This window comes from Corvus hawaiiensis, chromosome 21, assembly GCF_020740725.1.
Source record: "Corvus hawaiiensis isolate bCorHaw1 chromosome 21, bCorHaw1.pri.cur, whole genome shotgun sequence".
Classification (NCBI taxonomy): domain Eukaryota; kingdom Metazoa; phylum Chordata; class Aves; order Passeriformes; family Corvidae; genus Corvus; species Corvus hawaiiensis.
Genome location: NC_063233.1, coordinates 627343 through 655000, shown reverse-complemented (window position 1 = coordinate 655000; position 27658 = coordinate 627343). Strand labels below are relative to the sequence as shown.

General features: G+C 50.5%; 1 protein-coding gene across 6 annotated transcripts in view; it reads left to right on the top strand.

Annotated features, from left to right (window-relative positions):
• Positions 1-7681, top strand: part of PBX3 (PBX homeobox 3) — a 103368-nt gene extending 95687 nt beyond the window's left edge. For 5 of the 6 annotated variants that reach the window (XM_048325090.1, XM_048325091.1, XM_048325089.1 and 2 more), the window contains 4 exons: positions 928-1093; positions 2275-2387; positions 3236-3325; positions 6120-7681. In XM_048325090.1, coding sequence (XP_048181047.1) covers positions 928-1093; positions 2275-2387; positions 3236-3325; positions 6120-6212 — 462 coding nt within the window. In that variant the 3' untranslated portion in view covers positions 6213-7681. The remainder of the gene's footprint in view (positions 1-927; positions 1094-2274; positions 2388-3235; positions 3326-6119) is intronic. The other variant, XM_048325093.1, reaches the window with a different exon arrangement.
• Positions 7682-27658: the final 19977 nt, after the last annotated feature.

The following is a 27658-nucleotide window of genomic DNA, read 5'->3' as shown; positions in this document are numbered from 1 at the left end:
GATGTATAAGGTGCCTTCCATATTACTGGTAAAGGCCAGAGGTTTTCCATTAATTGTGGTTAAACAAAAGATGTGCTGCATCAAATACAGCAGGATTTGACTCCTGCCTCAGAAGGGTCCTGAACTGGGTGCTGTGACAGGACCCCAGCCCCCGCCACGCCCTGTGGCTGCCTGAAAACCACTGGACTGCCACTGGTCCCTTCCCCTTTACCCTGCTGGGTTGTTGCAGTTGGTTTTTTGTCTCTGCCGTGTTGGCCATTGTCCATGTTCCAAACTGGGTTTGTTATTTAGGAGCTCTGTTACAGCAGCTGAACTTAAACAAAGCCCCTAAGCAAGATCATACAAACTTCCCTGAGCAGCTCCAGGCGTGACCCCTGTGTGGGTTAATAGCCGGTGCCCTGGGAGCCACCTTGGCTTCAGTACAGCATCTTCAAAGGGAGATGACAAAGTGACTTTTCAACCATTATTGATTTATATGATTCCTTTCATTTTCAGCCAACCAAACACGATTCTGTGAGTAGGCTGCCAAGGTTGTTCCAGCCCAAAAATAAAGAACAATTGCTCTCACTGCCCGCTTGCCCTCAGTCAACCGGACCTTGGTCCCCCCTGAGCAGCTTTCGGGGTCTTGCACCAGTTTTGTTGACAAATGGCCCATGGTGGTAGGGGACAATGCTGTGCTCAGTAGTACAGCAAGCTCCAGGATACGTGTGGTCATCAGTCACTTGTGCCTCAGTTTGCCAAGAGAGCAGCAGAGCCAGGTCTTGATCAGCTCCATAGTGATGTTTAACTGATCCGGGTTAGTGCTCAGTTATCCGGAGCAGGTACGGATTGTGTTTCTGGCATCTCAAAATGACATCTCAAAGGGTTCCTCCTTTGCCCAGCCAAGCACTTTGTGTCCCTCACCCTTCCCACCTCTCTCCACTGCAGGTGTCCAACTGGTTTGGCAATAAGAGAATCAGGTACAAGAAGAACATCGGGAAGTTCCAGGAGGAAGCCAATCTCTATGCGGCAAAGACGGCTGTGACTGCAGCGCACGCCGTGGCCGCGGCCGTCCAGAACAACCAGACCAACTCCCCCACCACACCAAATTCTGGTACGTACCCGGCTGGTGCGTTCGAGCATCCTGAAGGGCTGTGTGTCACGGAGGGCCCCGATGGTGCCCTAGCGAGCTCGGTCGGGATGAGGAGGATGCAGCTCCTTAGCAGCCCTAGCCATGGCACAGGGAGTAGTCCTGAGCCCCAAGGACCTCCAGGTTGGACCACGAGGGCCGAGCACTGCCGTGCGTGGTCCCAGCAGCTCCACAGCGAAGCTCCCACAGCCGTACGGGAGAGCGGAGTGGGGCCCGTGTAATTCCCGCAGTAGTGACGGCTGCCTGGCTCAGGCTTCTGGCACATTCTTTGTTTCTGTAGTTACTTTAAGCTTTTTCTCATTCACTGAAAAGAATGTAAAATGGGGCAGAGGTCCAAGTCTGGTTTTGTTAAATTTATTGTCAAGATAACAAAATAGAGAAATTTTTTAGCATGCTCTAGTTGAGTTTAAACTCTGGATGGCTTGAAATGGAGTTGATGTTATAAATAGAAATCTAAGGATGGAACTTTTATTTGGAGTTACTCTGTGACATGTTCTGCTACAGGTCTCACTGGTGTGTTGATGACATCTTGCAAGTCTGAGCACTGCAGTAGTCAGGGAGTGTATGAGGGGGGCGTTGCTCTTTTGGGCTCCAGGGGCAAAGGTTGCCGCAAGCACAAACACTATTTGCAGTCAAGTTTTGCCGTGACTTAGTTGTGGACAACTTCTAAGGAGGATAGAGAACCATGGGGAAAAGAAGACTAACAAAAGGGAAGTAAGAAAAAAGTTCCTTCTTTGACAGTAATAAACCACATAATTGGGAACTGCCAACAATTTCCTTTTGGAAGGAGACACGAAGCACAGGCTCAAAATGAGTGTTTGGTGATGGCACCTCATGATGGAGTGATCCACAGGGGGACAGCTCTGATCTGGAAACCTACTGTTGTACAGGCTGCTCTTCCAGAGGGAAGAGCTGCCCTGGGTCACAGGGAGCTTCCAGTCTTGCCCAGCACAGCGCTCTGGTGCGGGGGCAAGAGCCAGGACGTGGTGGCCACGCTTGCCCCATGCCAGGGCAGCCAACTTCCCCTCCACTGAGCCCTGCCTGTCCTCTCCTCTCCTGCTGCTTCTCCTTCCCCTGCCCTCAGGTCTCAGGGTTATGTTTTTGCAGCTCTCTGTTATTCAGCTACCTAACTCTTTCCTTTCCAGGTTCTTCTGGTTCTTTTAACCTCCCAAATTCTGGGGACATGTTCATGAACATGCAGAGTCTGAATGGGGATTCTTACCAGGGGTCCCAAGTCGGAGCCAATGTGCAGTCACAGGTAGGAGAAATGCCCCCAGCAGGGCCTTTCTGGCAGGGTAGGGTTTGGGCTAAAAATTCCACCTTACTCTGGCTCTATTAACTGGTCTGGGCCTCACTGCAGAGTGGAGGCTACATATTTCTGGATGTGGCTTATTCTTACCCCGGCATTGAATTTCACAAATATAAAGGAAAGAATGATTTTCTTCTGATTGAAATTTTAAGCTTTGTGAATGCATTCGGCTCTGGCTTGAGCTCATGGAATGGGATTGGGTGCATCTGACTTCCATGGACACTGTAAATCCAGTGAAATTTTCTTTCTTTTTTTTCCTTTCTTCCTTCCTCCCCTTGCCCTTTTAAAAAACAAAAAAACAACTCTCCCATCTGTCTTTCATTTATTGGACAAACTTTTATTTATTAATTCATTCATCTATTTATTTATTTCCTTAAATATCAGAACGCATCTGACTGAGCTATTTCAACACACCTCACTGTCAGTCACCGTTCAGTCCTCTCAGGAGGGCTGATCCATGGTTTATGTGCTGTGTACACACCATCATCTCCTCCATACATGCCAGCACACACACAGGCGGGTGAATATTCCCAGCACTTTGCTGCAGACACTTGGGAAGGAGCTGCGGGCCACGGTGCTGGGAGGAAGTTGTGTTTGGTGGTGTGAGAAGCAGAGATGTATGGGCTCTAATGGGCACGGATTGGTTGAAATTCTGCCAGTCAGTCTTGATTGATAAATTTGCCTTTCATAGAAGATGCTAAACCCTTTTGGCTCACATAATTCAAAATGTTGCCTATTGTAAGTGATGATGTTTTAATAGATTTGGAATGATGAATCCTGTCTCCCCTCGCTTTAAGGTGGATACCCTGCGTCATGTTATCAATCAGACGGGAGGATACAATGATGGCTTGGGAGGAAATTCACTGTACAGTCCACATAATTTAAATGTGAGTACCCGGGGGAACAGTGGTTTGGAAAGCCATAAGCGCAGTGGCAGGTAAATGCAGTCATTAATACCTGTATTAATTGCTCTTTGCAGAAGTGTTGTTTAATATCACATCTTTAGGGATGAACCACAGAACAGCCCTTGGTGCAGCTGTAAGGCTTGTTAGTGTTAGAAGAGAGAAATTCCAGATCTGTGACTATAAATGGTTCAAATTTTTATTTGTTTCAGCCTTATGAGTTAAAAGGCAGCCTCCGAGAGGCTCCTGCGGCTCAACAGCCAGCCAGGGAGCTCTGCTGGGCTGTTGCTGCCTGTGGCAGGTGGCAGCTCTGAGGACTTTGATACACCTTTGGCCATTTCAAGGGTGCCCATTTTTCCTGTGTTTGAGAGGTACCTTTGGCCTTGTTACTCCAAACGGCAGTGAACAGTCAGTGTGGCTAACAGATGCCAGTAAATTGAGGGATTATGGGCTTGATGGTGATAGGTGTTAAATGTCCTGCCGCTGGCCGTAAGCGATGGGATGTGACGGTGCCCGGGCTGGGCAGGCTGGGCCCGCGGCTGCGCGCGAGGCGCCGGGATGAATCAACGTGGAGATGTGTTCTTCCTTCGGCATGGGAGCCTGGGATGGAACACCCCCGCGGCAGCGGCGAGGGCTGCGCGGCACAGCCTGCCCATCCCTCATTCCCAGCTTCTTTCTCCCAGTTATAGCTGCAACAATTAGTGCTTTTTTTTTTTTCCCTAATGTTTCATATTTGCTTGAGAGGTGATTTTTCTTTGTTTTCCTTCATACTCATGGGCTCTAAAATTACTGTAGAGAATTCCCAGTCTAGTGACCTTCTCCCCCCTCACAGGGTTTACCCTGGTGGTTCCCAGCCGATGTGGATTGGGGTACGGGTGCTGAGCAGCCCCAGAAACCCACAGAGAAGGGGAATGGGGAGACCCAGGGTGAGCTGCTGCAGCCACAGGGAAGGGGAGGTTTTCCCCCCGTTTTGAGTTGCCACTTGCCATGAGAGTAAATATTAATGATTTAAAACGTGATTGAAGATGTTCAATTGTAAGGGGAAAAAAGTACCATTAAATACTCAAATCTTTTACATTTGAAATGTCAAATCTTTCTTTTTGGGTTTATAAATAACTCATAATAACCCACAACAAACCATATAAAAAGCCTTTTAGTTGCATTTCTCCTTTTTCATTTAAGTGTTTTGAAATGCTTCAGAGAATTTGCGATATCCTTATCAACATGATAAAATATGAAACTGTGATTGCCTGCAGCATTTTACAGACATGAATTCCATCTTCACTGATGAGGCCTGATAAGGCGCTGTTGTATAATACAGTGCATAATCTCAAACCACCAGAGTAAGGCTTAATTTATTTGAAAAAAAGAATGCTTGCTGACAACCTCTCCTCCAGCTGCCAAGCTGAGTAAAAATATTGTACATTTGTTGTTTATAAATTTGGATAAAAGAGGAATGATGTTTACTTCAGATGGAATATCTTTAGACTCATATCTGCACAAGAGTTTTTCTTTCTCTAAGTAGATTCTCGTATCTTTACAAAATAAAAACTCGTGGTGCTTCTGCATTCGAGCAGGGGTTGTGCCTGTTCAGTCTGTCTGAGCAGTGGACGGGTGTCGGTGGGGGTTCAGCCTTGGGGTGGTGCAGGTTGGTGCTGCCGTTAATTTTACTGAAGGGAAAACCCAAACCCTTGGGTTTGTCAGGATGAAGCTGCGCTGTGTGCTGTTTCATCTGCAGAGGAGATAATTACCGAGGCTGCTCTCCCCCGGTGGGGCCGCTCAGCGCTCTCGTATCTCCGGTGATAGATGAACGCAGAGCCAGGCTGGCTGTCGGGGTTCGAGGGGCGGCGGCCGGGGGTCCCCCGCGACACCGGCGCTCCCCCTGCGCGTCCCCGCGGTGTCCCCCGGCCCAGGGCGCCGGCCCGGCCGCGGAGGGTTTGGGTGGCCGAGCACCACGAGCACATTTCCCTGCTAACCTTTCCCTGCCAGGGCCGGGGGCAGCGGCGGCGCGGCCGGGGCGGCTCTCGCGGGCGCTGCGCTGAGGCCTCCCCGTCACTTCCACTCAGCGTCCCCCAACTCACGAGCCCCGCGCCTCCCTCTTCTTGACTGACATAAAAATATGTAGCGACAAGCTGTCTGCCACAGCCGAAATCCGATCAGACATTGATTCCAGCAATTGCCTCGATTGGCCGAGACATAAGGCAAATTTGTTCCTGCGCTGCTCGTGCTGAGGCAGGTCTGAGGCGGGAGGGCCGCAGCCGAGGCACGGAGCGGGGCCGGAGCGGGGCCGGAGCGGGGCTGCCGCTGGAGATAATTGGAAAACAGATCCGAGCAGCCCCTTTCTGCCTTTCACGAGGGAGCTGGGGCAGCATGTGCAGGTGGGGCAGCTCTGCCGAGGGTCCTGCAGTGGGGAAAGGGCATTTCGAACTTTGGGTAGTGAGGGGAGAAGCGGGAGTTAAACACGGATTGCCCCAGGCTTGTCTTCTCAGGGGACAAAGCCGAAGTGCCGGTGAAGGGACGTTCCTCATTAGAGCACGGATGGTCTCTGCAGAAATCCCACAGTTCTGGTTGCAGCCAACATCTGGCTGAAGGGCTCCTGCTTTCCCTGCTCGGCCACTCCCGTGCCTCGCTCCGGCACGGCCCCTGCAGCCAGGGCAGTGCGGGAAGATCCCCTTCCCAGAGCATCTCCCCTCAGCCCCGGGCCGGCCGGCCCCACACTCAGCCTGTGGTGTAATTAGTATGCGCACTGGTATCAATTGACTTGTTTTTGCCTTTGCAGGCTAATGGAGGCTGGCAGGACGCAACCACTCCATCTTCTGTGACTTCCCCTACAGAAGGGCCGGGAAGTGTGCACTCGGATACCTCTAACTAATCTCCTAGCAACACTTTTTCCCTGAGCTGAGATGCCTTGATTAGCGCATTCAGAGTTGCAGGAGAAAAAGGAAAGAGTTTTTTGTAGCCAACCACCTACAGCTTTACTGTAAAACCTTGTCTTATTAGAAAACTTGGTAAATCTGTTTTTTAAAGGTATCATAATCATTTGTATTTATACTTAAAACACACAATGTTAAAAAGCACTTTATCCAATTAGGCCAAGATTTAGCATTGTTTATAGCCCTGTAACTATTTTATCATAATTTATTATCAGCAGTTTTAATGATGTTGGTCTAACAGTTGCCAATTACTTGGCCTTAAGGGTAAAAGTACAGGACAAGCTTAACCTCAGTAGCAAGAGCAGACACAAAGAACCGCCTCACCCAAATTTAATTGTGTGCATATTTCCATGGAAAGTCGACAGGAATCACAGACTTTGATTGTGTTTCATCTTTTCTTATCTCTCACAGACCTGGAATAAAAAGAGCTGTTCAGTTATTTCGGTTAACAATGGTCGTGTTTAAGAATCCTTATTCGTCACATTTTTGTTGAGATCTATTGTCTTACAAATTAGATTGGAAACCAGGAGCATCTTTTCTTTCTAAAGCCCCCCTGGACCCCGAGTCTCCTCTCCGTATCCTGACACGGACACAGGTTGTTCTTGGGAGATGACGACTCTTGCTGCTGGTCTCTGTGCACGCCACGACCCGGGGTTTTACAGTATGAGCTGGGTGCTACCCACGCCTGCCAAGGGCTGGTGCCTCTGCTTGGCAGCAAACCACAAACAAAGGAAAAGGAAAGGAAAAAGCACCGCGATATGGAGTGTTGTACATAGTGTAGCAAAAGAGTATTTATACATCTCACCAATCAAACACAGCTTTATTACCTCATGCGAACTCATACAAACCAATAGACTTTCAACATGTTCTGTAGCTTAGAGTGCTCACTTACTACCTCTGAACGATACTCACGCTGTAGTTTGTCTCTTTCTTATCTTTTTGCATCTTGTAATTAACTCTTTGTTTCCCCACGAAATGTAATGTACATTGTAATCTCCTACAAATCAGGGTTGCCTTGGCAACTGCTAAAGAAGCGGAAGTGGAAACATGGGGTCTTAGGTTGGACACAAAACAGTGCAACTGTTGTAAATACTGAGAAGCATTTTGAATGTTCTTCATCTTGTTACTAATACACGCAAAAACCAACAATTAATTGTAATGCATACAGACTTCAGTATTCAGTACTGTACATCCCCCTGGATTGCAGGGGCCCTTTCTCTCTCTCTTTTGTATTGTATGCGATTCTGAAACTGATTGAGTCATGAAAATAATTTGTGGCAGTGATTCTAATGTATTAAACCGTTTCGTGTTACTTTCTAACTGGATTACACCCTGGATTGAAAAGTCTTCCTCGTGGTAGTTATATGTAGTTTCAAACATGAATAAACTTTTTGCTTTCATGATCAAATGTTGATGTAATTTCTTCCTGCTCAGTTCAAGTCAACCTGAGGAGATGCGTCGGTCTCCAGAAGAGTGAGCTGGCATGGAGCAGGAGCTGAGCATCTCTTTAAACACCAGCAGGTCCTTGTGCCCTCTTGCCAGGAGAGGATTGGAAATCCTGGGAGAGGCATGTCCTGGGCAGAGGCTTCCACCTACTAGCCCCCTGCCTCCGCTGCCACCCTGCTCTGCTTGGGAGCCACAAATCAAGTGGAGGTAAAGGAAGGGGTCAGGCCTTTAGATGAGTTTAAAAACCATCATCATATTCACTCTTAATTACCATTTTTATTTAACATTAACTTTGGAGCTATAGCCTCAGCTAGCAAGTCTAATGTGATTATAAAAATATTTTTCTTTATTAAAAAAACTTTTTTGGAAGGACGTATATATATAAATGCTAATTTTAAGTCTTTTTAATAAAGTAAAGGTCAATAACAGGTAATAGCCTATTTACCATATCTCAAGGAAATTGACTCACAGGAAATCAAATTAACGTTAATCACTTGCAGCAAATGGTCTTTGATAAATATAACTACTCACTACTCGGGTTAGTGCAGCTAGGCAGGAGGAGGCCGAGCGCTCACCAGCACCAGCCCCTCCCGGGCTGGAGCCGCGGCTCGGTTGGCTCTGAGGAGCTGCTGGTCCGTCACCTTCCCTTCCCTTTGGCTCTTCAAGCCTTCAGGTGTTGTTTTGGTGGCTGAACAATTATTTGCATGATTCAATGAGCTTGTGGTTCAGCTTTTCTTAACAATTCTTGTATCAGGTCATTTTGTAAAATACCTTTGTTCTCCCACTCTCCCCCGGGCCGTGGCAACACTGCACCCCACGCTCTCATGCACCAGTGACTGCTGCTGCTCTCATTCACAGAGCAGAATCACCTCGATCAGGTTTGGAATTGAACAGTGTTGCTTCTTCTACAGGTGGTGCATTTAAATAAACAAGTAAATAACTAGACATGCATTGCAAAACCTTTGTTATCAGTTAACAGGAGCTGGGGCAGGTGGGGACTGTGGACTGCCGAAGACTTCTGCATGCTGAGGACAAAGCACCCAACAATTTGCATTTGCTAATGGAGCTCTCCAAGTCCACATGCTCGGTGTTTGTGCTACAGCTCAGTGGAAACAGTATTTTATATTTTAAATGTAAAGTGTGTCAGCGGAGGCGTAGTAGGCAGCGTAATGAACACTCAGACGTCCCTCATCTTGATCACATCTCTGCTGGCCACAGGCAAGGACCTGTCACACACTGAGGAGGTTCATAGGAAGGCCATCAACAACCTTTGGGCCGCCCTTGCGTGCCCTGCGCCCGCTGGGCATCATTAGCTGCTGCTTTACAGCATTAAGGCTTTGGGTCCCTTTGAATTACAAGTGCAATTTGGCTTTTCCTTACGTTGGAGAGCAGCCACGTGGTTCCATGGCAAATAATAAACATCTTATCCTTGAGGCCTGATCATGCATCAGGGAGGTTTACTGCCAGCACCAGTACTAGGATCAAGCTGCTGATGGTATATTGTGTTTCACCCAGTAGCTACACCCTGAAGGGCCGTCGGAGCCTCGCGCAGGAGCAGCGGCTCACACGAGGGGAGGAGGCCCTCAGCCCTCCCACCCTGTGAGCTCAGCGGCACCATCCTTATTCCCTGCGCCCAAGTTTGAGCTTTCGGCCCACGAGAACCCTGCAGCTGGAGCCCACCAGCCATGGGATGTGCCAGCCCTGAGACCCCGTGTGGAGCACAGCACAGCCAAATGGAGGATTTGCAGCAGGTCCCAGGAATCGCCGTCTCCTGTGCCCGACACTGACCCGACTAAGGCACCCGTCACTGGGACAGGCATGAGGGTGTCTGGAGGAGAGACCCACAGTGCTCCCCTGGGCACAGCTCGACCAGCTTCTTCTGGGACCAGCCCCAGCTCCGTCTGACCTGCTGTGCCGGGGGGACCATGGCTGCTCCGGGGTGTCCTGCAGGAGGAGCCATGAGAAGCCCTGCCGCCGGGGAGACACGATGCCTCTGGCAGATGCACCGGGTTTGTGACCCACCGAGCCATGGGAGCAGCCCCACGGCCTCACAGCCCCCCAGAGATCAGCAAACCTTCATCTGCTGACAGTGGAGCAGGTGACAAGCTCCCCCTGCACCCGGCTCCCTGTGTATCCGGCCTTGGACGCAACGAGGGATCCTCAGCCCAGGAAGGGAAGAGCTGGGGAGACCGTGACCTTGGGGCATGGCAGGATCCGTGTCCCTGGGGACTGGGTCAGCAGGGACAGCTCTGCTGACTTGGCTCCACATGTGTGAGGCTGAGCAGCTCCGAGTGATCCCACAGCAATGTGGTGACCACACGTGAGCCGATGTGCAATGCCACTGCCAATATCTGTGCCATGTATTTCCAGTGTGATAAAAGTAACTGTGAGTAACTGAAGATGTTTCCAGTTTGTGTTAATAAAATACATCTTTTTAAAGAATGGAATTCTTCAAAGATTGGCAAATTTTATTTTATTTCATTAGCTTTAATGTCACTGCCATATGGACTGTGAAGAAAAGTGAACCATTAGATCAGAGGGACTGAGTTATCAGTGTGACACAGAAAGCTCTGATACAATTGTTAAGGATAAGCCCTGGAGTGATTTATTGCCTGCATTGTATTAGCCACAGAGGAGTTATGATATGCTCCCCATTCCTGTATCATATTAGGATTTTATTAGTCTAATATGACATGGTAATATAATATATGATTAGAATTTCCATCCAGTGATCCTTTCCTTGGTTGCAGGGGCTGGAGAAGGTTTTGTGTGCATCAGCTCCTGGGCCATTATGCCCAAGGAGGATGGGGGATACCTGGGATGGCACAGTAGCTGAACCAGTCTCCTGGCCTTCCCAGGTGGGACATGGGGCCCCTCACCTTCTGTGGGCACCCCGAGCCACCTGTCTGCCACCGAATTTGTTTCCCCTGAATTACAGAGCCTCTGGCTCCTTCCTGCAGCTGGGACAGTGGAAGGATGGAGCTGGCATTATGATCCTTGCTGATAGCCGAGCCACAGGTCTGGGCTGTGTCCCAGCAGTACCTGGGAAATCATCCCTGACATGTGAGAGCACAGGCGCCAGCTGTGCCAGGTGTCCTGCAGCACCAGCAGAGCCCATTTCCCCTGGGCTCAGCACAGTGGGAGGAACCATTTGCACCGGGGTCTGGACAACGGCTCCGTGTGCCCCAGCGTGGAGGGGAGCCAGGGCTGTGCTCGCAGTTCAGCTCAGCCTCCGGCTGCGGATGTGCTGACACGACGTACTAATTGCTGTGCCTCATCACGGTGCCCCCCTACTCCCACAGCTCTCCTCACGTGACCCTATCCTCTGGAAACTCAACTTACCCAACAAATCCCGAAGACAAACTTTTCTTCAAAGTTTCCCTGGCATCCCCATCCATGTGTCTCCAAGCCCCCCGTTCCGCCTGGGAGCAGCTCGGAAGCAGACGCTGTTTGTAGCCTCATTCTTGCCTCCAGCAGCAGCAGCAGGAGGAAGAAGTTCAAGCATGTCACAGCGCTACTAGGTGCTAAATCCCAAAATCTATATCAAAGCCTATTTGATCATCTTCCTGTCATTGATATAATAAAAAGGATTAATTTATTGGAGACTGCCAAAACCCTCATGTGGCAACAAATTTAAGGATCGTGTTTACACAGGCTAATTAAACCCAATTACTTTCATTCCTCTCCACGGTGCTAACGCGGGTGCTGATGTGTGCGCTGGAGCCCCTACGTGAGGCTGTGTTCCTGGGGTGGGTGAGGACCCAGAGGCATCCCCAAGGAGCACATCCCCAGGCCGCTGACCCCCGGAGGGGAAGGGACCCTCGTCCTCCTCCTCCCAGTGCCCCACATGCTCCGCTCTCTGAGAATGGCACCTGGGAGCAGGGGGATGTGGCACGCGGCCACCCCTGGCTGCGGGGGAGCCCAGGTGAGGCTTTGGGAGAGCAGACGGGGCCATTGCCCGTGGTGGGAGATCACCTATTAACGCCTGCTATTTGCATAATAAAAGGTTGCATTTTTTGTGGTAAAATTCAGCATAAAGAGCACGCGTCATTAAGTATGGAAATCCAGAATTTTATTAGCAATCTGCTAGATCTGAACTGACGCCAATTAAACAAAAAAGATATCATTTATAAAAAGGCAGAGTTCAAGTTGTATTAAATACGAAATGCAATTTTCTGCTGGTTGTGATTTATTACCATTGGTACATTGTTCAAAGAAGCATGTTATATTTCAATAGAGAAATATTGTTTATTCATTAATATTTTAAAACTTGCTTATTGCTGTGTATGACTCTCCTGCAGAATGAAACTTATGATTTAAAACATGAATTAATAAACACATTTGAAAGTGTTAGACAATATCATAACTGCTCATTTTTCATTTTACTGAGAGCATATTAAACTTTTATAATTCTGTACTATTATTTTCCAAATAAAGGTATGGGCTCTAAATTGCTAATTTCAGGTACAGATGAGAGAAAGCAATAACAGATGTTGGGAATCAGTCACTATGTCCTGCTAATACGGCTCAATACTTTTGTTCTTACATTATTCACAAATCTCCTGTTCAGCGCCACAGCCCCCTCAGAGAGTCCAGGGTGCCCCGAGTGGCTCTCCCGGTGGGACACGAGGGTTCCAGGTACAGCCTGGGAGAGGACAGCGAGGGTTCCAGGTATGCTGGAGCTGCCGGGCTGCGTCGCGTTCTTAATGCCAGGAAACGTTTGATAGAGGCTGACATCCTAAATGAGGCCGAAAATATTTTATACAAAATGTGATAAAGCAGTAATGATCCCAGAGGCTTCGGGTTATCTTGGTGATTACCTGCACCCACCACTTGAATCAGCAGCATTAAGGGGTCCAGACCCGATACGTGGATCCCTCGGAACTCATTAGTCCTGAGTACTTTATATAGACTCACCTCTCAGCTGCTTGATTCAAACTAACCTTTTTTGTATCTTAAAATCTCTGCTGCCACAGCCTCGCTGTATTACCATAACAATAACCAGTATTTCAATTTTAAGAACTCATTTTTCCTCAAATAGAAAGTGCCAATCAATTTAAGGAGCAGGAGAGGCACGCTGGAGCACAGGCAGGGCACGTGTGCTGGGGCCTCGCCCTCCTGCTCCAGCCCATTCTGGATGGGAAGTGTTTTCCTGCACTGCACTCTTCCTCCTCACTGGCCACTGCTCCTGGCTCTGCAGCATGCGCTGGGCTGAGGAGATTCACCTCAGAACCTTGAATCTTTGGGGGGCGAAGTTATGGAAGGGGATGGGGAGCTGACATTTGGAATGCTTCCCCAGTGACTGCGGGGAAAGGCCAGGGGTCTCTGCTCTGTCACTATGCCCACAGCTGGGCAATGGCTGGAGGGGCACGGGGGGTTCCCAGGGGTCCCCAGCACCCTGGGGACAGAGGCAATGCCCTGTTGCAGGTGGCTGAGCACTCCAGCTTTGCTGCTTCCAGTGGCTCCAGTCAAGGGTCTGGGGTTATGGGGAGGGGTCCAGGACACATCAGAGCACAGGGGTCCAGGCAGTGCCAGAGTCTGCACCTCGTCTGATTGATGGTGGGGCTGTGCGATGGTGGCCCTCACACCTGACACTTAATGTGAATTAACTATTCACCTCTTCATTGGGCAAAGCAAATCGGCAGAACTTATTACTCCAAGCCAGTCAATTAATTAAAGTTCAGTGCTTAATCAAGTTCCAGTGGTCATAAATGGGGCACAGGGATTTCTCTCTCCTGAGCACCGTGCTCAGAGGTTGCATGAAGCATTGTACAGTGTTCGGCACTCCCTGTGTGATTCCTCCTCAAATTGGCCCCCACCTGTCCCCACTGGTCCCAGGGCAGCCACCTGGGAGCTGGTTCCTCTCAGCGGGCTCTGTGGTGGGCTCCAGACTGGAAGCTTTGTCCCGCCAAGTCTAGGGCAGTGTTGGGAAGAGTGGGAGGTGCTACTGGGCGCTGTATGGTGCAGGGGCTGGGAAGTGTCTCTGCCACCCCCGAGAGCCCCCAGTGACCCCAGCTCCTCCCTGGAGGGGGCACATGAGAGGCTTCACTTGGAAACCCATCTTCCCCCACCTTGGATGGACAAAGAGCCACAACAAAACCGGCTCTGGGTGCAGAGGGAATGTCTGTGGGACAGGAAGTCTGGGCACCACAGCACTGAGCACCGGGAGAGCAGGGACAGAAAGGGACGCAGCATGGAACTGCAGGCACCCAGCAGAAAAATGCCTTTCCAATAGGCCTGCCCATGTGTTTCAGAGACTCTCCAGCCCATCCGTAACTGGGAAGGACATGCTGTCCAGCCACATGGGCAGCAGATTCAATTAGGTTTCTCTCTCCCAGAACGTGGCATGAGAAGCAATCTCTCTTTTTTGAAGAATGTAATAACAGAGTGCAATGGAAATGCGTCGAAGAGACTCCAAGAACAGGATCCCTGCCTTAAATCTTGAAAGCAGTCAAGAAAAATATGTTGTTTACCTGAATTTGTTTTTCATAAGGTCTCCCAGGGGATTAATAAACTAACCTTTCGTCTGTGAACACCTGGTCCTACACACCATCAATAACCAGCTGCACCCTCCACGTCACTGCGCACTCAGTGGGAGAGGCAGATTGCAGGAGCCTCAACAGGAGTCACCAAGACACCGGTGACAGAGAGGACACCCAGCACTCTGCCTGTCCCCAGGGCCCTCTGGCTCCACAAACATGGAGCTGAATTGGGCCCATGTCCCAGATATGGCCCTGAATGTAAGGCCGGGGCTCCCCAGCCAGAGCAGGGCTCTCCCACGGGACCACTGCCATGGTGGGGGAGGCCCTGGCACGGCCCTGCCTCTGGGGGGGCCGGGGGGTGTGAAAGGAGCCAGGTGCCCTGCCAGCAGCACCCTCCCACCGAGCGGGTCTGCGGGCTCAAGCCTGGCATCCCTTAATTGATTGATCGGCTCGGACTGTCAGCGCTTACAGAGATAATTCAATTTATAAAATCCTATTATGTAGTGAAAGATTTTTTGATTGTTGAATTGTTTCCTATGTTATGCAAGTCATTTTGGCTCCTCTCACTTGGAAATCCACTGCCCATTTGTGAGAGCTGGCAATGGAGCCATTCCCCTCCGCTGGCTGATGCTCAGATGCTCCGAGGGTGGGCGAGCACAGGACAGAGGCAGCTGGGGAAAAGGAGACACCCCAAGCTCGTGGCATCCCAGTGTCCTGTGGTGTCACAGTGTCCTGTGGCATCCCAGTGCCCTGGCATGTGGGACCATCCCTGCAACTTTCCTGCAACTCTCACCTTGGGCACAGGCAGGGGTCTGGCAGCAGCTTCCCCCTGGGAGCCCGAAGCGTCCCTGTGCCGCCGTGTTCCCGTGCCAGAGCAGCACCAGGACTCAGGTGGCTGCCTCAGGGTGTACCCAGAGGCGGGGCACCCGTGTGGCCCCCACCCCGGTGACCCCAGACGCAGCGCCGGGCTCAGGCAGGAAGAGCCGGGGCTGCCATGTGGCAGCTGAAGTTTGGTTCCCATTTTCAGCTCTTTGTTTCCATTCCCCACCCCCACCCTGATGCAAACTCCGCTCTCCGGTTTGTTTCCATAGAAATCTTCAGCTGTAAATCCTTAAGTAACTTTTTTTTTTTTATTTATAGTGTGCTATTAATGTCCTTTCAAGCTGAGGACTCCAGGAAATGAAATAATAGAAAAGGCACCACTTTGAAATGCATCCAGGCATTTATTGTTAGTAAGTGAAAAAGTAACATGAGCATTTAAAGAAAATATTGGCAGATAAATTGGGTTTTAAAGAAAATATAATTGGATATAATTTCTGCTTCATTCAGTTAAATATTTATTGTTTTATTGACTTATTTTCTTTTATTTATAATAAGAACCTTAAGCTGAAATTTAATTTTCTTGATATAAATATACGTTTTCATAGAAAATTTGGCATTTAAAAATGTTATCTCAGACATTAATGGCTTTGATAAAAGCACGTGGCTTGTGCAAGGGTTTAGTTTAGATGTTTCCAACCTCAGTAAATATGAAGTAGTCTCTATAATCATCATTATCGTAACAATTACTATTATTCTAATTAATGGGTAAGGCTAATGGCAATGCATCCACATGGAAAATCAGTGCTTGCTGCATATTTGAGTTCTTCCCACAGTTTTTGCTGAGATCTGCAGAATTTGAGCTCTTCAGAGGAGCCCTGCCCTGGGCAGGGGCAGCTGAGTTCCCGCCCCCTTGGGTGAGGACGGAACCTTCTCCCTGCCTGGGCTGGGAACAGAGGGCTCGTTTTATCAGCAGACAGACAGACAGACGGAACCGGCAGCACCGTCGGAGGCAGATGCTTTCCATGGATGTCGGTGCAGAGTCAGCCACCAGGACGTGTCACCGAGACGCTGCAGTGCCGCTGCCGCCAGCGGGACACGCTCCCGGGCTGTCACCTGCCGGAGGTGGCTGCCCGGCAGGCACAGGTTCCAAGGCAGGTGAGCTCCAGACACGGTGGCGAGGGACCTGCGCCCAGCTCGGGGTCTCAGCTCTCAGGGGTCCCTGCTTTCCGCTGCCAAGCGGGTGACGCCACGTCCGCGGTGCTTCCAGGCATTGCCACAGCTTCCCTGCAGGTCTGCAGTGCCCACCTGCTGGAGCCTCAGCGGTGCAGCCTCTCCCCGAGGGGCAGCTGCCGTGTGCTGCCAGTGCTGGACCGGCTGGACGCGCGTGTCGTGCCTCCCTCCGGCCAGCAGTGCCCTCGCTGGGGTGGCACTCCATGGGACATGGCCTGAGCCACGTGTCCTTCCCACAGCACAGAGAGCTATTTCCACGGCAGTGGGCTTTCCAAAACACTCCTCCAGTGGTGAGGTCCCTGGCCAGGTGCTGGCCCGCACTGATGGGCTCCCCTGGGGCAGGAACACCAGTGCCCACTGGAGCTGCCACCCTGCCACTGCCTGTTCCCAGGATGGCCCCTCCATTGTCAGGAGGACTTGCTGGTTCTCAGGGTGTTTTGAATGCTCCTGTCCCTGCAGGACACAGCAGTGTGGCTGTACTTGTCCTGGGGCTCCCAAAAGTGGAAGGGAGAGCTTGAGTCCCTTCCCCTGCCCTCCTGACCCCTCCGATGGGACAACCAGGCACTGTGCCAGTGAGGGGGACCTCTTCCCCACAAGAGCACTTGATCATGAGGACAGAGAACAGCCCAGCTTGTAACAGGGATGCAGCTAAACCACCTGCAGATGGAAATGGTGTTTGGATTCAAACCAGTGCTACAGAGGTGAAAGGCTCTGGGCTTCATTAACAGCCCCTGGAGTCACCCTGTCCCCCTGAAATATGTCATGCACACTTCGAACCTTTCCATTTTTATGGGCAGGTTTAACTGCGGCACAGAGCAGCTTATATCAACAGTGAAAAAATGTCCGGCAAGAAAAGGCCTGAAATGGTAAATATTTAACAGGTCCTTTCTGTCCTCTCCTTCTACGTATTCAAATAATTAGTTTAACAAAGAGGACTCTGTTCCCCTGTGTCTGAGCACGACGTGTCTGGTGCAACAGCGCAGCTGTAATTCAGTCTCGGGTTCTGCTGGCATTTACACTCACTGCTCCATGCCGCTCTCCCGGTTTATAGTGTCAGCAGAACATCTTGATTAAATTACAGCTCTGGATTCGGTTAGGAGCCAGGGATTATTCCAGATGTAGTTGAGTTGTAGGTATCTGTCTGTGCTTATTTGAGGAGATAGACCCTCAGGAAAATCAGGAGACCAGATGTGGGATGGCGCTCCCGGCCCCAGTGCCACACGGCACAGAGCCCTGGCACGCCGGCCTTGCCTGCAGCAGCTCCGGGCTCCTGCCCGCTGCCCCCACGGTGCCCAGCGCCCACACCCTCGGGCACAGGGGACCCTTCTGGTCCTTCTCATTCTGAGAAGCGAGAGGAAATCCCATCCTGCAGCACCGTTGGCACATGTTGCCAGAGATGGACGCTGAGAAAGGGACACATCAGTTCAGCTCATCCCTGAGCGCCATTAAAGCTCCAACCAGACTCTGGAAAACAGGATGGGAGGGATGGGGCGCCGGCAGGGCTCCCGGGTGTGCCGGCGGGCGGGGAGGCAGCGGCGGCCCTGGGGACAGCACTGACCGCGCGGTGCCCGGCGCTGGCCGGGGACGGGGCCGTGCCCCCCGCCCGGGCTGCAGGGGCTCCTGGTGGGTCTCCCTCGTGTCTGGCATTTCCCAGCGACCCCGCCGGGTGCTCCGAGCCGGGGGCCCAGGCTGAGGAACCGCCCGTGCCTCCGGGCCCTGGGCTTTCTGGAAGCGGTGACGCCGGGGCTTCGCTGCCCTGGGAGGAGGGAGGAGCCCAGGGAGCTCCCCCGGGCCGCATCCTGCCTTTGTCCGCACCCTCGGGCAGCGGCAGCCAGGGCCTTCCCCTCATTTGTCTTGTTAATCAGCGACAGCACGTTGATCAGTCATGGTGAGAGCCGGAATAATTGCAGACTCAAAATAGCACCGATTTAAATCTTTCGGATGATAATCTCTCGCCTCGGAAATGCTCGTGGCTGGTTTAGCAGCAGGAGCGGGTTCCTGGCGAGCTTCTTCCCGGGAATGCCATGCAGGAAGAGAGGGCACTCGAGCGAGGCAAGCTGGCATTCCCAGCCGGCCCCACACCCCGCACAGACCCGGGTGGGATCCACGGCCCTGAGCTGCCCATGGTGGCTCTTGGGAACGGCGTGGTTGAGCAGATGCCCTGGGCAGCAGCTCTGAGGGCTCCTGGCTCCATTTGTGCCCACCTCCACCTGAGCATCGGGGCACGGGCACTGCTGCCCTCGCCCGCATCAGCGCTGCCTCCGGAATGGGCCTCCTCTCCCATCTGCAGTGCCAACATTTCCAGCAGGATCTATATCTTTCCATAGGCAGTTTGTTTCATCACAGTAACATAATAATGTGCTGAGAAGAGCTCATAGTTGTGAATTAATGTTTAAAAGCTCTCACTTTTGGGTTGTTGAAATGAATGTTAATTTGACAAATGGCAGCCATTGGGATCGAGGCGGCATTAACATGGAAATCAGAGTTAACCTCCAGCGGGGCAGGCGCAAGGTGAGAGGAGCAGCCGCGGCAGCCGCTGTAGTTTTTCACCTGATGCTCACACTGTAAATACTGCCAGTGCCCGATCTATTTATAGAACTGTAATTTAAAGGCTAGTTCAGGGAAATCTGAATGACATCTCCTTAAGAGAGGCAATCGTGGGGTATCTTGGAATATGTCAGGCAGCTCTCTTGCTTTCTCTCTCAAAAATACTCATATGTCCACTGAATCAATTTGCTTTTCTCTTGTAACTGCATTTGCAGGGCCATTCTTTTCCATTTTCTGTCACTGTCACACGCTAATTCATGTCACTCTGCTGTGCAGGAGGGCCAGTGCTGCCCCTCTGCGAGGCACCAGCACGGCTCCCCTGTCCCTCCGGGACCTGTACGCGGCAGCCAGGCTGGACGGGTCCGGGGGGCTCGGGCTTCTCACAGGGGCTGAGGGTCACACCCCAGAGTACTGCTCTGCTCCTCTGGGTCTGGGAATGAACCTTTGCAGAAGCTGACTCTGTGTGCCAGTGCACCTCCAGGTTATCTTCTGTGGGGAGGGGGGATCCTAAGGATTCCCACAATTTAAAAAAAAAAAAAATTACGTTGTTTTCCTTCAGTTTTCACTTAGGAAAAAAGGTGAGGATTTTCAAATGGACAAAAAAATCCAACACCAAAGCTCTATGTCCTGGGAACAAATAGAGCAGAAAATCCAGGGGAAAAAAATTTGGAGCTTAGGGCGGTGGCTCTTGAGTGAAATCTCCTAACACAACCCATACCTGAGTCACCCCCGTGCAGGTCCGTTTGACTTGCTGGGTTGCTGGCCATGGAAACAGGGCTCCAGCAGTCACTGACGCACTGACCCCTTCCAGGAGGGAACGTTTAATTGGGCCCTGACCAAACAAGGAGAGCTGTCCCACTCAGTCCTCTCCACCTCTGGATTCTTCAGATGGTGTTTTTGAAAGTGAGGTGGAGAGGCTGCAGACCAGAGGATTTCAACTCAAACCCAGCAGCTTTGGTTTTGCAAATTATTTAATGTTTTGGAATGTTCCTTGCATCTCCAGACATAAATATTCAGAACTTGCAGCTGGGAAACTTCTTTCTAAGTTGTTTTATCAGGTTCAAGTACAAATTTTCAGTTAAAAACCCTCTTTCCTTGACTCTTAATCGTTCCTGACCAACAAATGGAAAAGAGGAAAAGGGAGTGAATTACATGACCTGTCTCTTTTTGTTTATTAAGAACTTCTTTCCAGTGTCTGATTCTTATGGAAATATGGTTTCAATTTTCTCTTTGAATTGTGGATCAAGAGATGTTGCCAATACATATTTTTCTCTGTCAAAATTTCATTTAATCTGGGGTCTGTAGATGTCTTGAGAGCCATGTCTCCTCACTGGGTTATTACTGTGTGTGCCTCTTGTCATGTTAGTTTTCCATTGGAATCACGTTCGTTCTGGAAAGGCAGCGGTGCTGGTTTGTTAGCAGGGCTGCCAAGGAGCAGGATGCCCCACACCGTGTCCCCACCAGCACCTTCCCCCTGCCCCAGGGTCTGGGGCTCAGGGCTGCTGCTGCTTTGGGCTCCCGTGGGTCCCTTCCTCCATGGGGACCTGGCGTCCTGGATCCAGTGAAGGACCGCGGGCACCGGAGGTCGAGGATCCACCAAAACCTCGGAATGTGGGTGAGCCCAGCTGCGAGGGCATTGCTGCTGGGCTCCTGCCAGCCATGCTCCAGAGGATCACAGATCCTGGATGCAACACTGGGCTGCAGGACCCACACTGAGCTCTCCCAGGAAGCTGTTGGGATGTACTCGCTGCACGCCTTCGGATTCAGCTCTGTGCCTCTGTCAGGGCTGTTTGGCCGCATGTCCATCATCAGTCCCAACATGATCCCAGTGATCTTTCCCTGTTTTCTGGTGGCTGCACAAATTTCTCTGCAAAGGTATGAATGACCTCTTGGAGACACATCAGCAGCTGAGGTTGTAGCAATTTGGAGTTTATCCAGAGCAGGGCTTTTTTGAGGAGTTTGATGAAAAAACGTAATTTTAAGAAGTGACCAGCATTCCTGGGCTCAGGCTGTCATTCCAGGTGCTTTGGAGGGGCTTGGGTCCATGAGAGGTTGACATCCACCTTGCTGAAGTGAGTGTCCTGCAGCAGGAAGGGACCCCTTGTAGCCCAGCCAGAGCTGCAGCTCACACAACCCTGGCACACACACCAAGTGCAGCTCCAGCCATGACTATTCCCTGTGCTGGTAGGGTTCTCCCGAAGGGTTGCAGGTTCTCAGGATATTGCTCTGTCCCAGCACTTCTCTTGCACTGTGAAATGACGCACTCCATTGCAGTTAGCTGTGCTTGTTTCAGACTTTCAAAGGATTAACTTTCACCATCTAAATGAGAAGAAAAGGGAAGAAATGCCTCACAGCCTCTCCCCACCCCCTGAATAGAGTTTTTCTGATGGAACTGGAATGCTGGAAATAATCCAGAGGAATTCAGAAAATGAACCTGTCAGAAGAATAGTTTAATAAACCCCCTTTTGCAACCGCGGTATCATCAGCTCACACCCCTCCTCTGCCAGCTGCAGACAGCCCAGGCAGTCACCAGGGAGTAGAGCCAGAGGAGGGGCTGGAGCTGCAGTGCTGCCAGGGGTCCCGGAGGAGCTGGACCTCTGTCCCTGTGCCCTGAGGGCTGGAGGTTCCAGCTCAGTGTTGGCTGCTGAATTGATGGGGGCTCTGCCTGCAGACCTTCATGGGGCCCCTTGCAGGGCTGCCCCCGGGGCACCCTCCCGCTGTGTGCGATTGTCCCTCTACAGCTCCCTGAGACCAGGTTGTAGCAAGGTGGGTGATCAGGCAAGGGTTGGACTCGATGATCTTGGAGGTCTTTTCCAACATTTATGGTTCTGTGATTCAATGTGGAAGGTGTGGGGACACAGCTGGAGTTCCCCTGGAACCACATCACAGGCAGCTGAGCTGTTCTGGGTAGCTGCAAGAGCAGCCGCGATGCTGCTCCCTCCCAGCATTTCCTCACCTGTGCCTGGCCAGCCCTGTGCCATAAATAAAGGGGAGCATCTTGAAGGAGGCTTTAATCAAAAGTTAGGAGTTGCAGGCAGCATGTCACAGTTCCTCATCAGGTTGCCATTATAATGCTCTGTAATTGGAAAGACGTTAATATTGACAGTGCTGTGAGGAACGTCCTGCTTCTCCCTGCATGCGTGGATTTGATAGAGTTGAATAATGGAGCAGATATGATGGATTAGAAAAATTCCCCAGCTAAGGTCCCTAATTATAGAGTTTTACCTGCCCAATTAAGGTGGAGTACTTGAGAGAAAACTAGACACCAACTCTCTCCAGGCACCTGAATGCTCTGGGAAGCATGAGCAGCTATGACAGTGCCAGACTGGAGGATTACTGGAATTTTATCCTTCTTGAAATGTTGCCTTCCTGATGTTTGTGCAGTATGGAGCTACAGAGGCTGAGCAGCACCTGTAAATCCTGCTGATCCACAGGCTCTAAGCTGCACGGCCGTTCTGCCCTGCCTGGATGTGGATTCCAGAGCAGGAATCAGCCCAGTCCCCACCGTGCCCACAGTCCAATGTCCTTTGCCTGTTTAACAAACCTGAGCCCCCTCGGCCACGTGGCTGCCCCACTGCCCCGAGCCCTCAGCAGGGCAGCCAGAGTCCTGCCCGCTCCCAGGCGAAGTGAGGCTCTGGGGCTGCAGTGCAGACCCTGAGCCTGCCCAATGTCTTGGAAATCCAGGCCAGTGGGACAGAGAATTTTTTAAAGCAAATAATAATTTGGCTGTCTGCAGCCTAAGGATGAATCATGGTGGTTTTCTTTTAACCATCTTAAAAAACAAAGGCAGTGTTGGTCCCGGAGAGGCCGACGGGTGACACCCGTGGTGCCTGTGGTGACACCTGTCACCGCGAAAGGGCACGTAGGGTGGCACAGAGCCTGCTCACCCCTCCCAGGAGGAACAGCCGGCTTCCCACTGCTGAGAACATTTCAGCATCCAAATCTCCCTCTAACCCCTCCCTGTACTGGTGGGACAATTATCCCATAAATTATGAAATAAATGTTCTGCTCGGGCTCTGGAGTCTGTTTACCCGAGGTGTGCTTTCTTCTCCAGAGATACTCCCGCTGGCTGCTGAGGGATGGAGACGTGCTGGTGCTTTTTTCTTTGCCCCTGCCTCCCTTTCTTCTGCTCCCGTGATGAATTGTAGGGGAGAACTACCCAAGCCTGTCTGTTTTGGCTTAGATCAGCTTTTCTTCTCATTATAATTTAAGTCTTTAAGGGTCTTCAGGAGGAGCCTGTAAAAGTCAGATCACTCATTGCTGTTGACGCCGTGTGTTTCATGGCCACTCGGGCCGTGATTCATGCGCGGGGCCGGGACGCGTCTCCTTTGTGCCGCGCAGAACAATGGCTTTGTGCCGGCTGCGCCCTCGCCGGCCCACAGCGGGTTAACCACAAAATCCTGCAAGAGCTGAAAACTATGGATTGAGCAAAATCTCCCTGTCAGCTCTCTGTGATTTTGCTGAGAGCACTTGGACATGCTGGCATTGGATTTACAAATTGAAAATCATTAATAATTCTAACCAGGCTGTGATAAATCTGAGATCAGTCTCGATGAACCTGGACACCATTTCATAAATCAAAAAGATTACTTAGGAATTTTTTAAAATCTGACGTCAAAATGTCATGGTTACTAATGGTTTTTGTAGATCTCTTACAGTGATATATCATTTATCTACGCTACATCTAAAATGTGACACCAGGGCAGAAATGTGATGTCTTTAATATCATGAATACATTTTATCCCATAATAAAGGTATTAACAACTTCTTGCTGTGAATTGTACTTGAAGTTCTGTGCCTGATTTAGTGCTATTGTTATATTAACTGGTTTTCCCCCAAATATGTGCAGACAAACTGTTGCTCACTTTGTGTGGTGATGGGCTGAGGACCCACCAAAGCAGAGGAGGTGGTGGCTTGGTCCTGGCTGTGCACCCCAACTCCCCTCCTCCCTGCTGCCCAGCACCCCAGGCTGCATGAGGGTGAGCAAATGCCAGAGCCAGAATGGAGCCAACACACACACAGAACTCACAGCACAGGGGTTTGGTTCATATTGGTTCTGACAGAATTTTCTCACACATTTTAGACAGACCAATCTGAGAAAAGTTAACAAGACTTACAGAATCTGGCAAGTGACCTCCAGAAAATACCCTTTGAACCACTCCTTTAACTGATTCATGAAGTTAATGTTAAAAAAAATCACTGAAGATGAAGATAAGGTCTAAACCAAGGGAAGAAGCTGCCTCTGTGCCACTGCTCTGGCTGTGGAATCAAGCACATGTTATTTAGCACAGACTGGTTTGGATGCTCTCCTCGGTGAAGGGCAGCTTTGTGCTCTGGGATGGCTTTGTGTTTCGTGCCACATGTTGGGTCAGCTCCAGCTCCGGGGCACAACCCAAAACCTTGGGCCTGAGCACACGTGAACCTGGTCTGGCACCTCACAAACCATTAAAACATCAGCACACAGTGTCCAAAGGAGGCCTGACAAACACTGAGGACATGTGTCTCATTTTGGATCAGCTCTCTCTGTGCTCCCATTGCAGATAGTGTGGGTGTGCAGAGAATCCATGTCCCGGGCTGGCTCTGCTCCCGGGTGTGTTGCCTCTCACATGGAATCTTCAGTGCTTGCTGGCACAGGAAACGCACATGCCAGGGATGCGGTGGCACGGCACATTGCAGCTTCCTACAAAGGATTCTTGTATTATAAATGACTTTTGCAGATTTTGCTATAAAATGTTACATGGTTTTGGTGCATCCTTTTTAAAAATGAATGGTTCAGCTGTTAAAATTTAAAGCATTGTTCCAAGTCTCCTCCCAGAGAGTTGGGAACGTGCTGCAGGAGCACGGCGCTGGCACTGCTCTGGCAGAACTAAGGAGCTATCAGAGCTGAACAGGGAGTGGAGGAATTTAGAGCAAAGCTTTATGGGGAGAGATTACATTCAGAGGTGAACAAATGGTGGTACCAAGTCTATGCAAAGCAAGTGACAAAATGTAAAAATCCTCCCTGCATTTTGAAGGAAAATATATCTTTCTTTCTGCATGGTTCCCATGAAAAATAGGCTTTTTTATTTCCTTTTTTCATGCTAGGAAATTAATATTTGCCTTTCAAAAAGATTTGGTGAAGGTTTGCGTGAAGGTCATTAGCAATCTTGCTGGGGAATAAAGAAGGGAGTGATTGAGATCTGCATGGGCTTGGGACTCATTTGTGGCTTTGCTTTACACATAACATTTTTATTAAGAAAATAATACTTTGAGGCTGGTAATTGTGTTGCCAGCTGGGCCGGGGAGGGGAGAGGAGGAAAGCAGAGCACTGAAACCTACTATTTATGTCCCTGCTAGGTACAATTCCAGGCAGGTATATGTATGGTAAATCTCCTTGAGCTGTCCCCAAAGTCACCCTGAAGTGCCGCAACTCTTCCTGGTGTTGATCTCGTTCCTCCAGGGCTGCAGGGATGTGGCAGGGATGGGGTGGCACAGACGGTCCCACTGTGGCCCAGGGTGACCGGGGGCACTGCAGCGCCCAGGCAGCCAAGGTGCCACCTTGTACAAGAGCTGGGGGACAGCCCCACAAACCTCCCTCCTCCTCTGGAAGGGGACAAATGGCTCCAGGACCTCCTGGAAACACCAGGCACCTTCTTGGCAGCCTTTGTCTACCAGGTAGCGAGGTCACTTGCTCCTGTTACATTTAACTCCCAAACCCCACAGTTAGGATTCAAGCTGTAAGCCTCTGGTATTCCTTCCAGGGCTTCCTAAAAATTAGCATAGCACAGAGCAGATAGAATCTGAAGTTGGCTTGTAAAATCTTTTGGAAGGATCATTAAGGGTATTTCATTATCTCCATATTGCCAAGGTCAGGCTGCCCATATTTCCTCTTTAGTGCTGCGATGGGAATATGCTGCGACTGTGGTATAATAGACCAGAAAATGTCCACACTGGGAATGATGGTAAATCAATAAAAACTCATCAATATAACTCCCACTTTCCCAAGGTACTGCAAACAGCCTCAAGTTTGTAATTTACTTACGTATCTTCACCTTTTTCCCAACATTCTTTACACCAACTTCTGAACTTTTTGTCTGTGTAAAATCTTTATGAGAGACAATATATATAAGGGATAAAATGCTTTATTGAAAAGATTATTGATTTTTTCAGCCAAGCTGCTTGTACAGCAGTTCCAGGTTGCTGTCCCAGCAGGGAGAGCTCAGTCTGAGAGGGGCTGAGGTGGGAAGTGAGCAGGTGTGGACATGGCTCCCTGTGGTGCTGCTGGGGCTCACCGGTGTGCCTCAGATCCAAACTGCTCTTTGGCTCTTGAGGAGCCTCAGTAAAACTTCAAGCAAATGGAAGCTGAAGGGTGGTTGCTCCCTCTATCCCCAGAACACCTTGCTTACACCCTTCTTTTTTCTTCCATTTCTCAATCTTTTTGCTCACCTACTTTCCTCCTTTTTTTTCTACTCTCCACTTACCTTGGAGGAAACAACCTAAAAAGCATAAATACAAAATGTGTTTTTTTAGGCTGACAAAGGGACAGTCTCACCATGCAGCGCATCCTGCCCTGACAGCTGGACAATAGCTCCTGGCCCCCTCCCCAGTGCCCACAGAGCCACGATCCCCATGGGCACGGGCTCAGGGCTCACAGGGTGCCGGTGTTTCAGCTGGAGACAGGGAAGGCTGCAGCAGCACACACCATCCATTCTGGTTTGGAAAATGCTGAATCCTTTATTATGAGCCAACCACTGAAATAAAACCAATCCCATTTTATTAAAAGCCCAAAGACACAATTAGATCTCGCAGATTATGCAAATGATGTGCAGCCCTCTGACTGCTGGCAATTTGCTGCACAGCCCTCTGTGCTGCGGTGCCCGGGAGCCCTGGCTGAGCCCCTGCCAGAGACCCTCACCCTGGTCAGGGACCCTGACCCCCTTGTGCAGCTCCAGAGCCTGCAGCCCTGATAAATATTCCACAAAATATGAACAGCCTATTTTCTCTTGCCACTCTGACCTTTTCCCCAAGACATTAGAATGCGCTTTTTGCCAGGTACTGTGCGCGTATCCCCAGGGGTCAGGGACCTACAGGGCTCCATTAACTGTCAGTGGGGGTTTTTTCCCTGATGTCAGAGTTTACCCCTAGCTAAGCTAATGCATCGAAGAGAGTCTTGGCAGGGGCAATAGACATCGTGTCACCAAGGGCATAAAGGCCAAGGAGCAGATGGAAAAACCTGGTGGTGGAGCTTAATCAGCAAGTAAAGACCTGAAGCCAGACTGTATGTGATCAGAGGGACCCCACAGACTCCTTGTGCAAACAGCAGTGGCTGCTTTCCCTCCCCTCTTTGGCCCTGTCACCCAGAGATGATGGCCAGAGAGCAGAGGGTGCCACTGACAGTCCCTGCCCAGGGCAGGGAGAGCACCCAGAGCAGCCGCACCCAGAGGCACATCCATGCAGAGAGCTCCCAGCTTTGGGGTTGCGTGCTGTGCTCAGGCACTCGTCGGGGGGGATAAGTGCCTTCTCTCATTCTGTCCTCTATTTTCTCATTTTTGACTTTTATGGTTTTTCATTTACAAGTCTAATCAGAGAGAGGCAGCAGGATGGAATAGCGCAATCATTCAACATAGATTAACAATTGCGTCAATGGCCTACAAGTGTTTGCAGCATCCCCCAACGCCAGCTCCTCCAGCCAGGAGAGACTCTGGGAGGCAAAAGCAGGAAGGAGCTGGGAATACAAAGGTATGGTGACCCCAGGTGAGCACGCCTGCCTTCCAGTGGACCAGCATCCCCCCAGCAGTTCCCCTCACAGGAAGTTCTCAGCAGAGGTAAGGGAAGCATCTCATTTGCTTTCAAACAAGTTTAAGTGCTGCCACCACTGT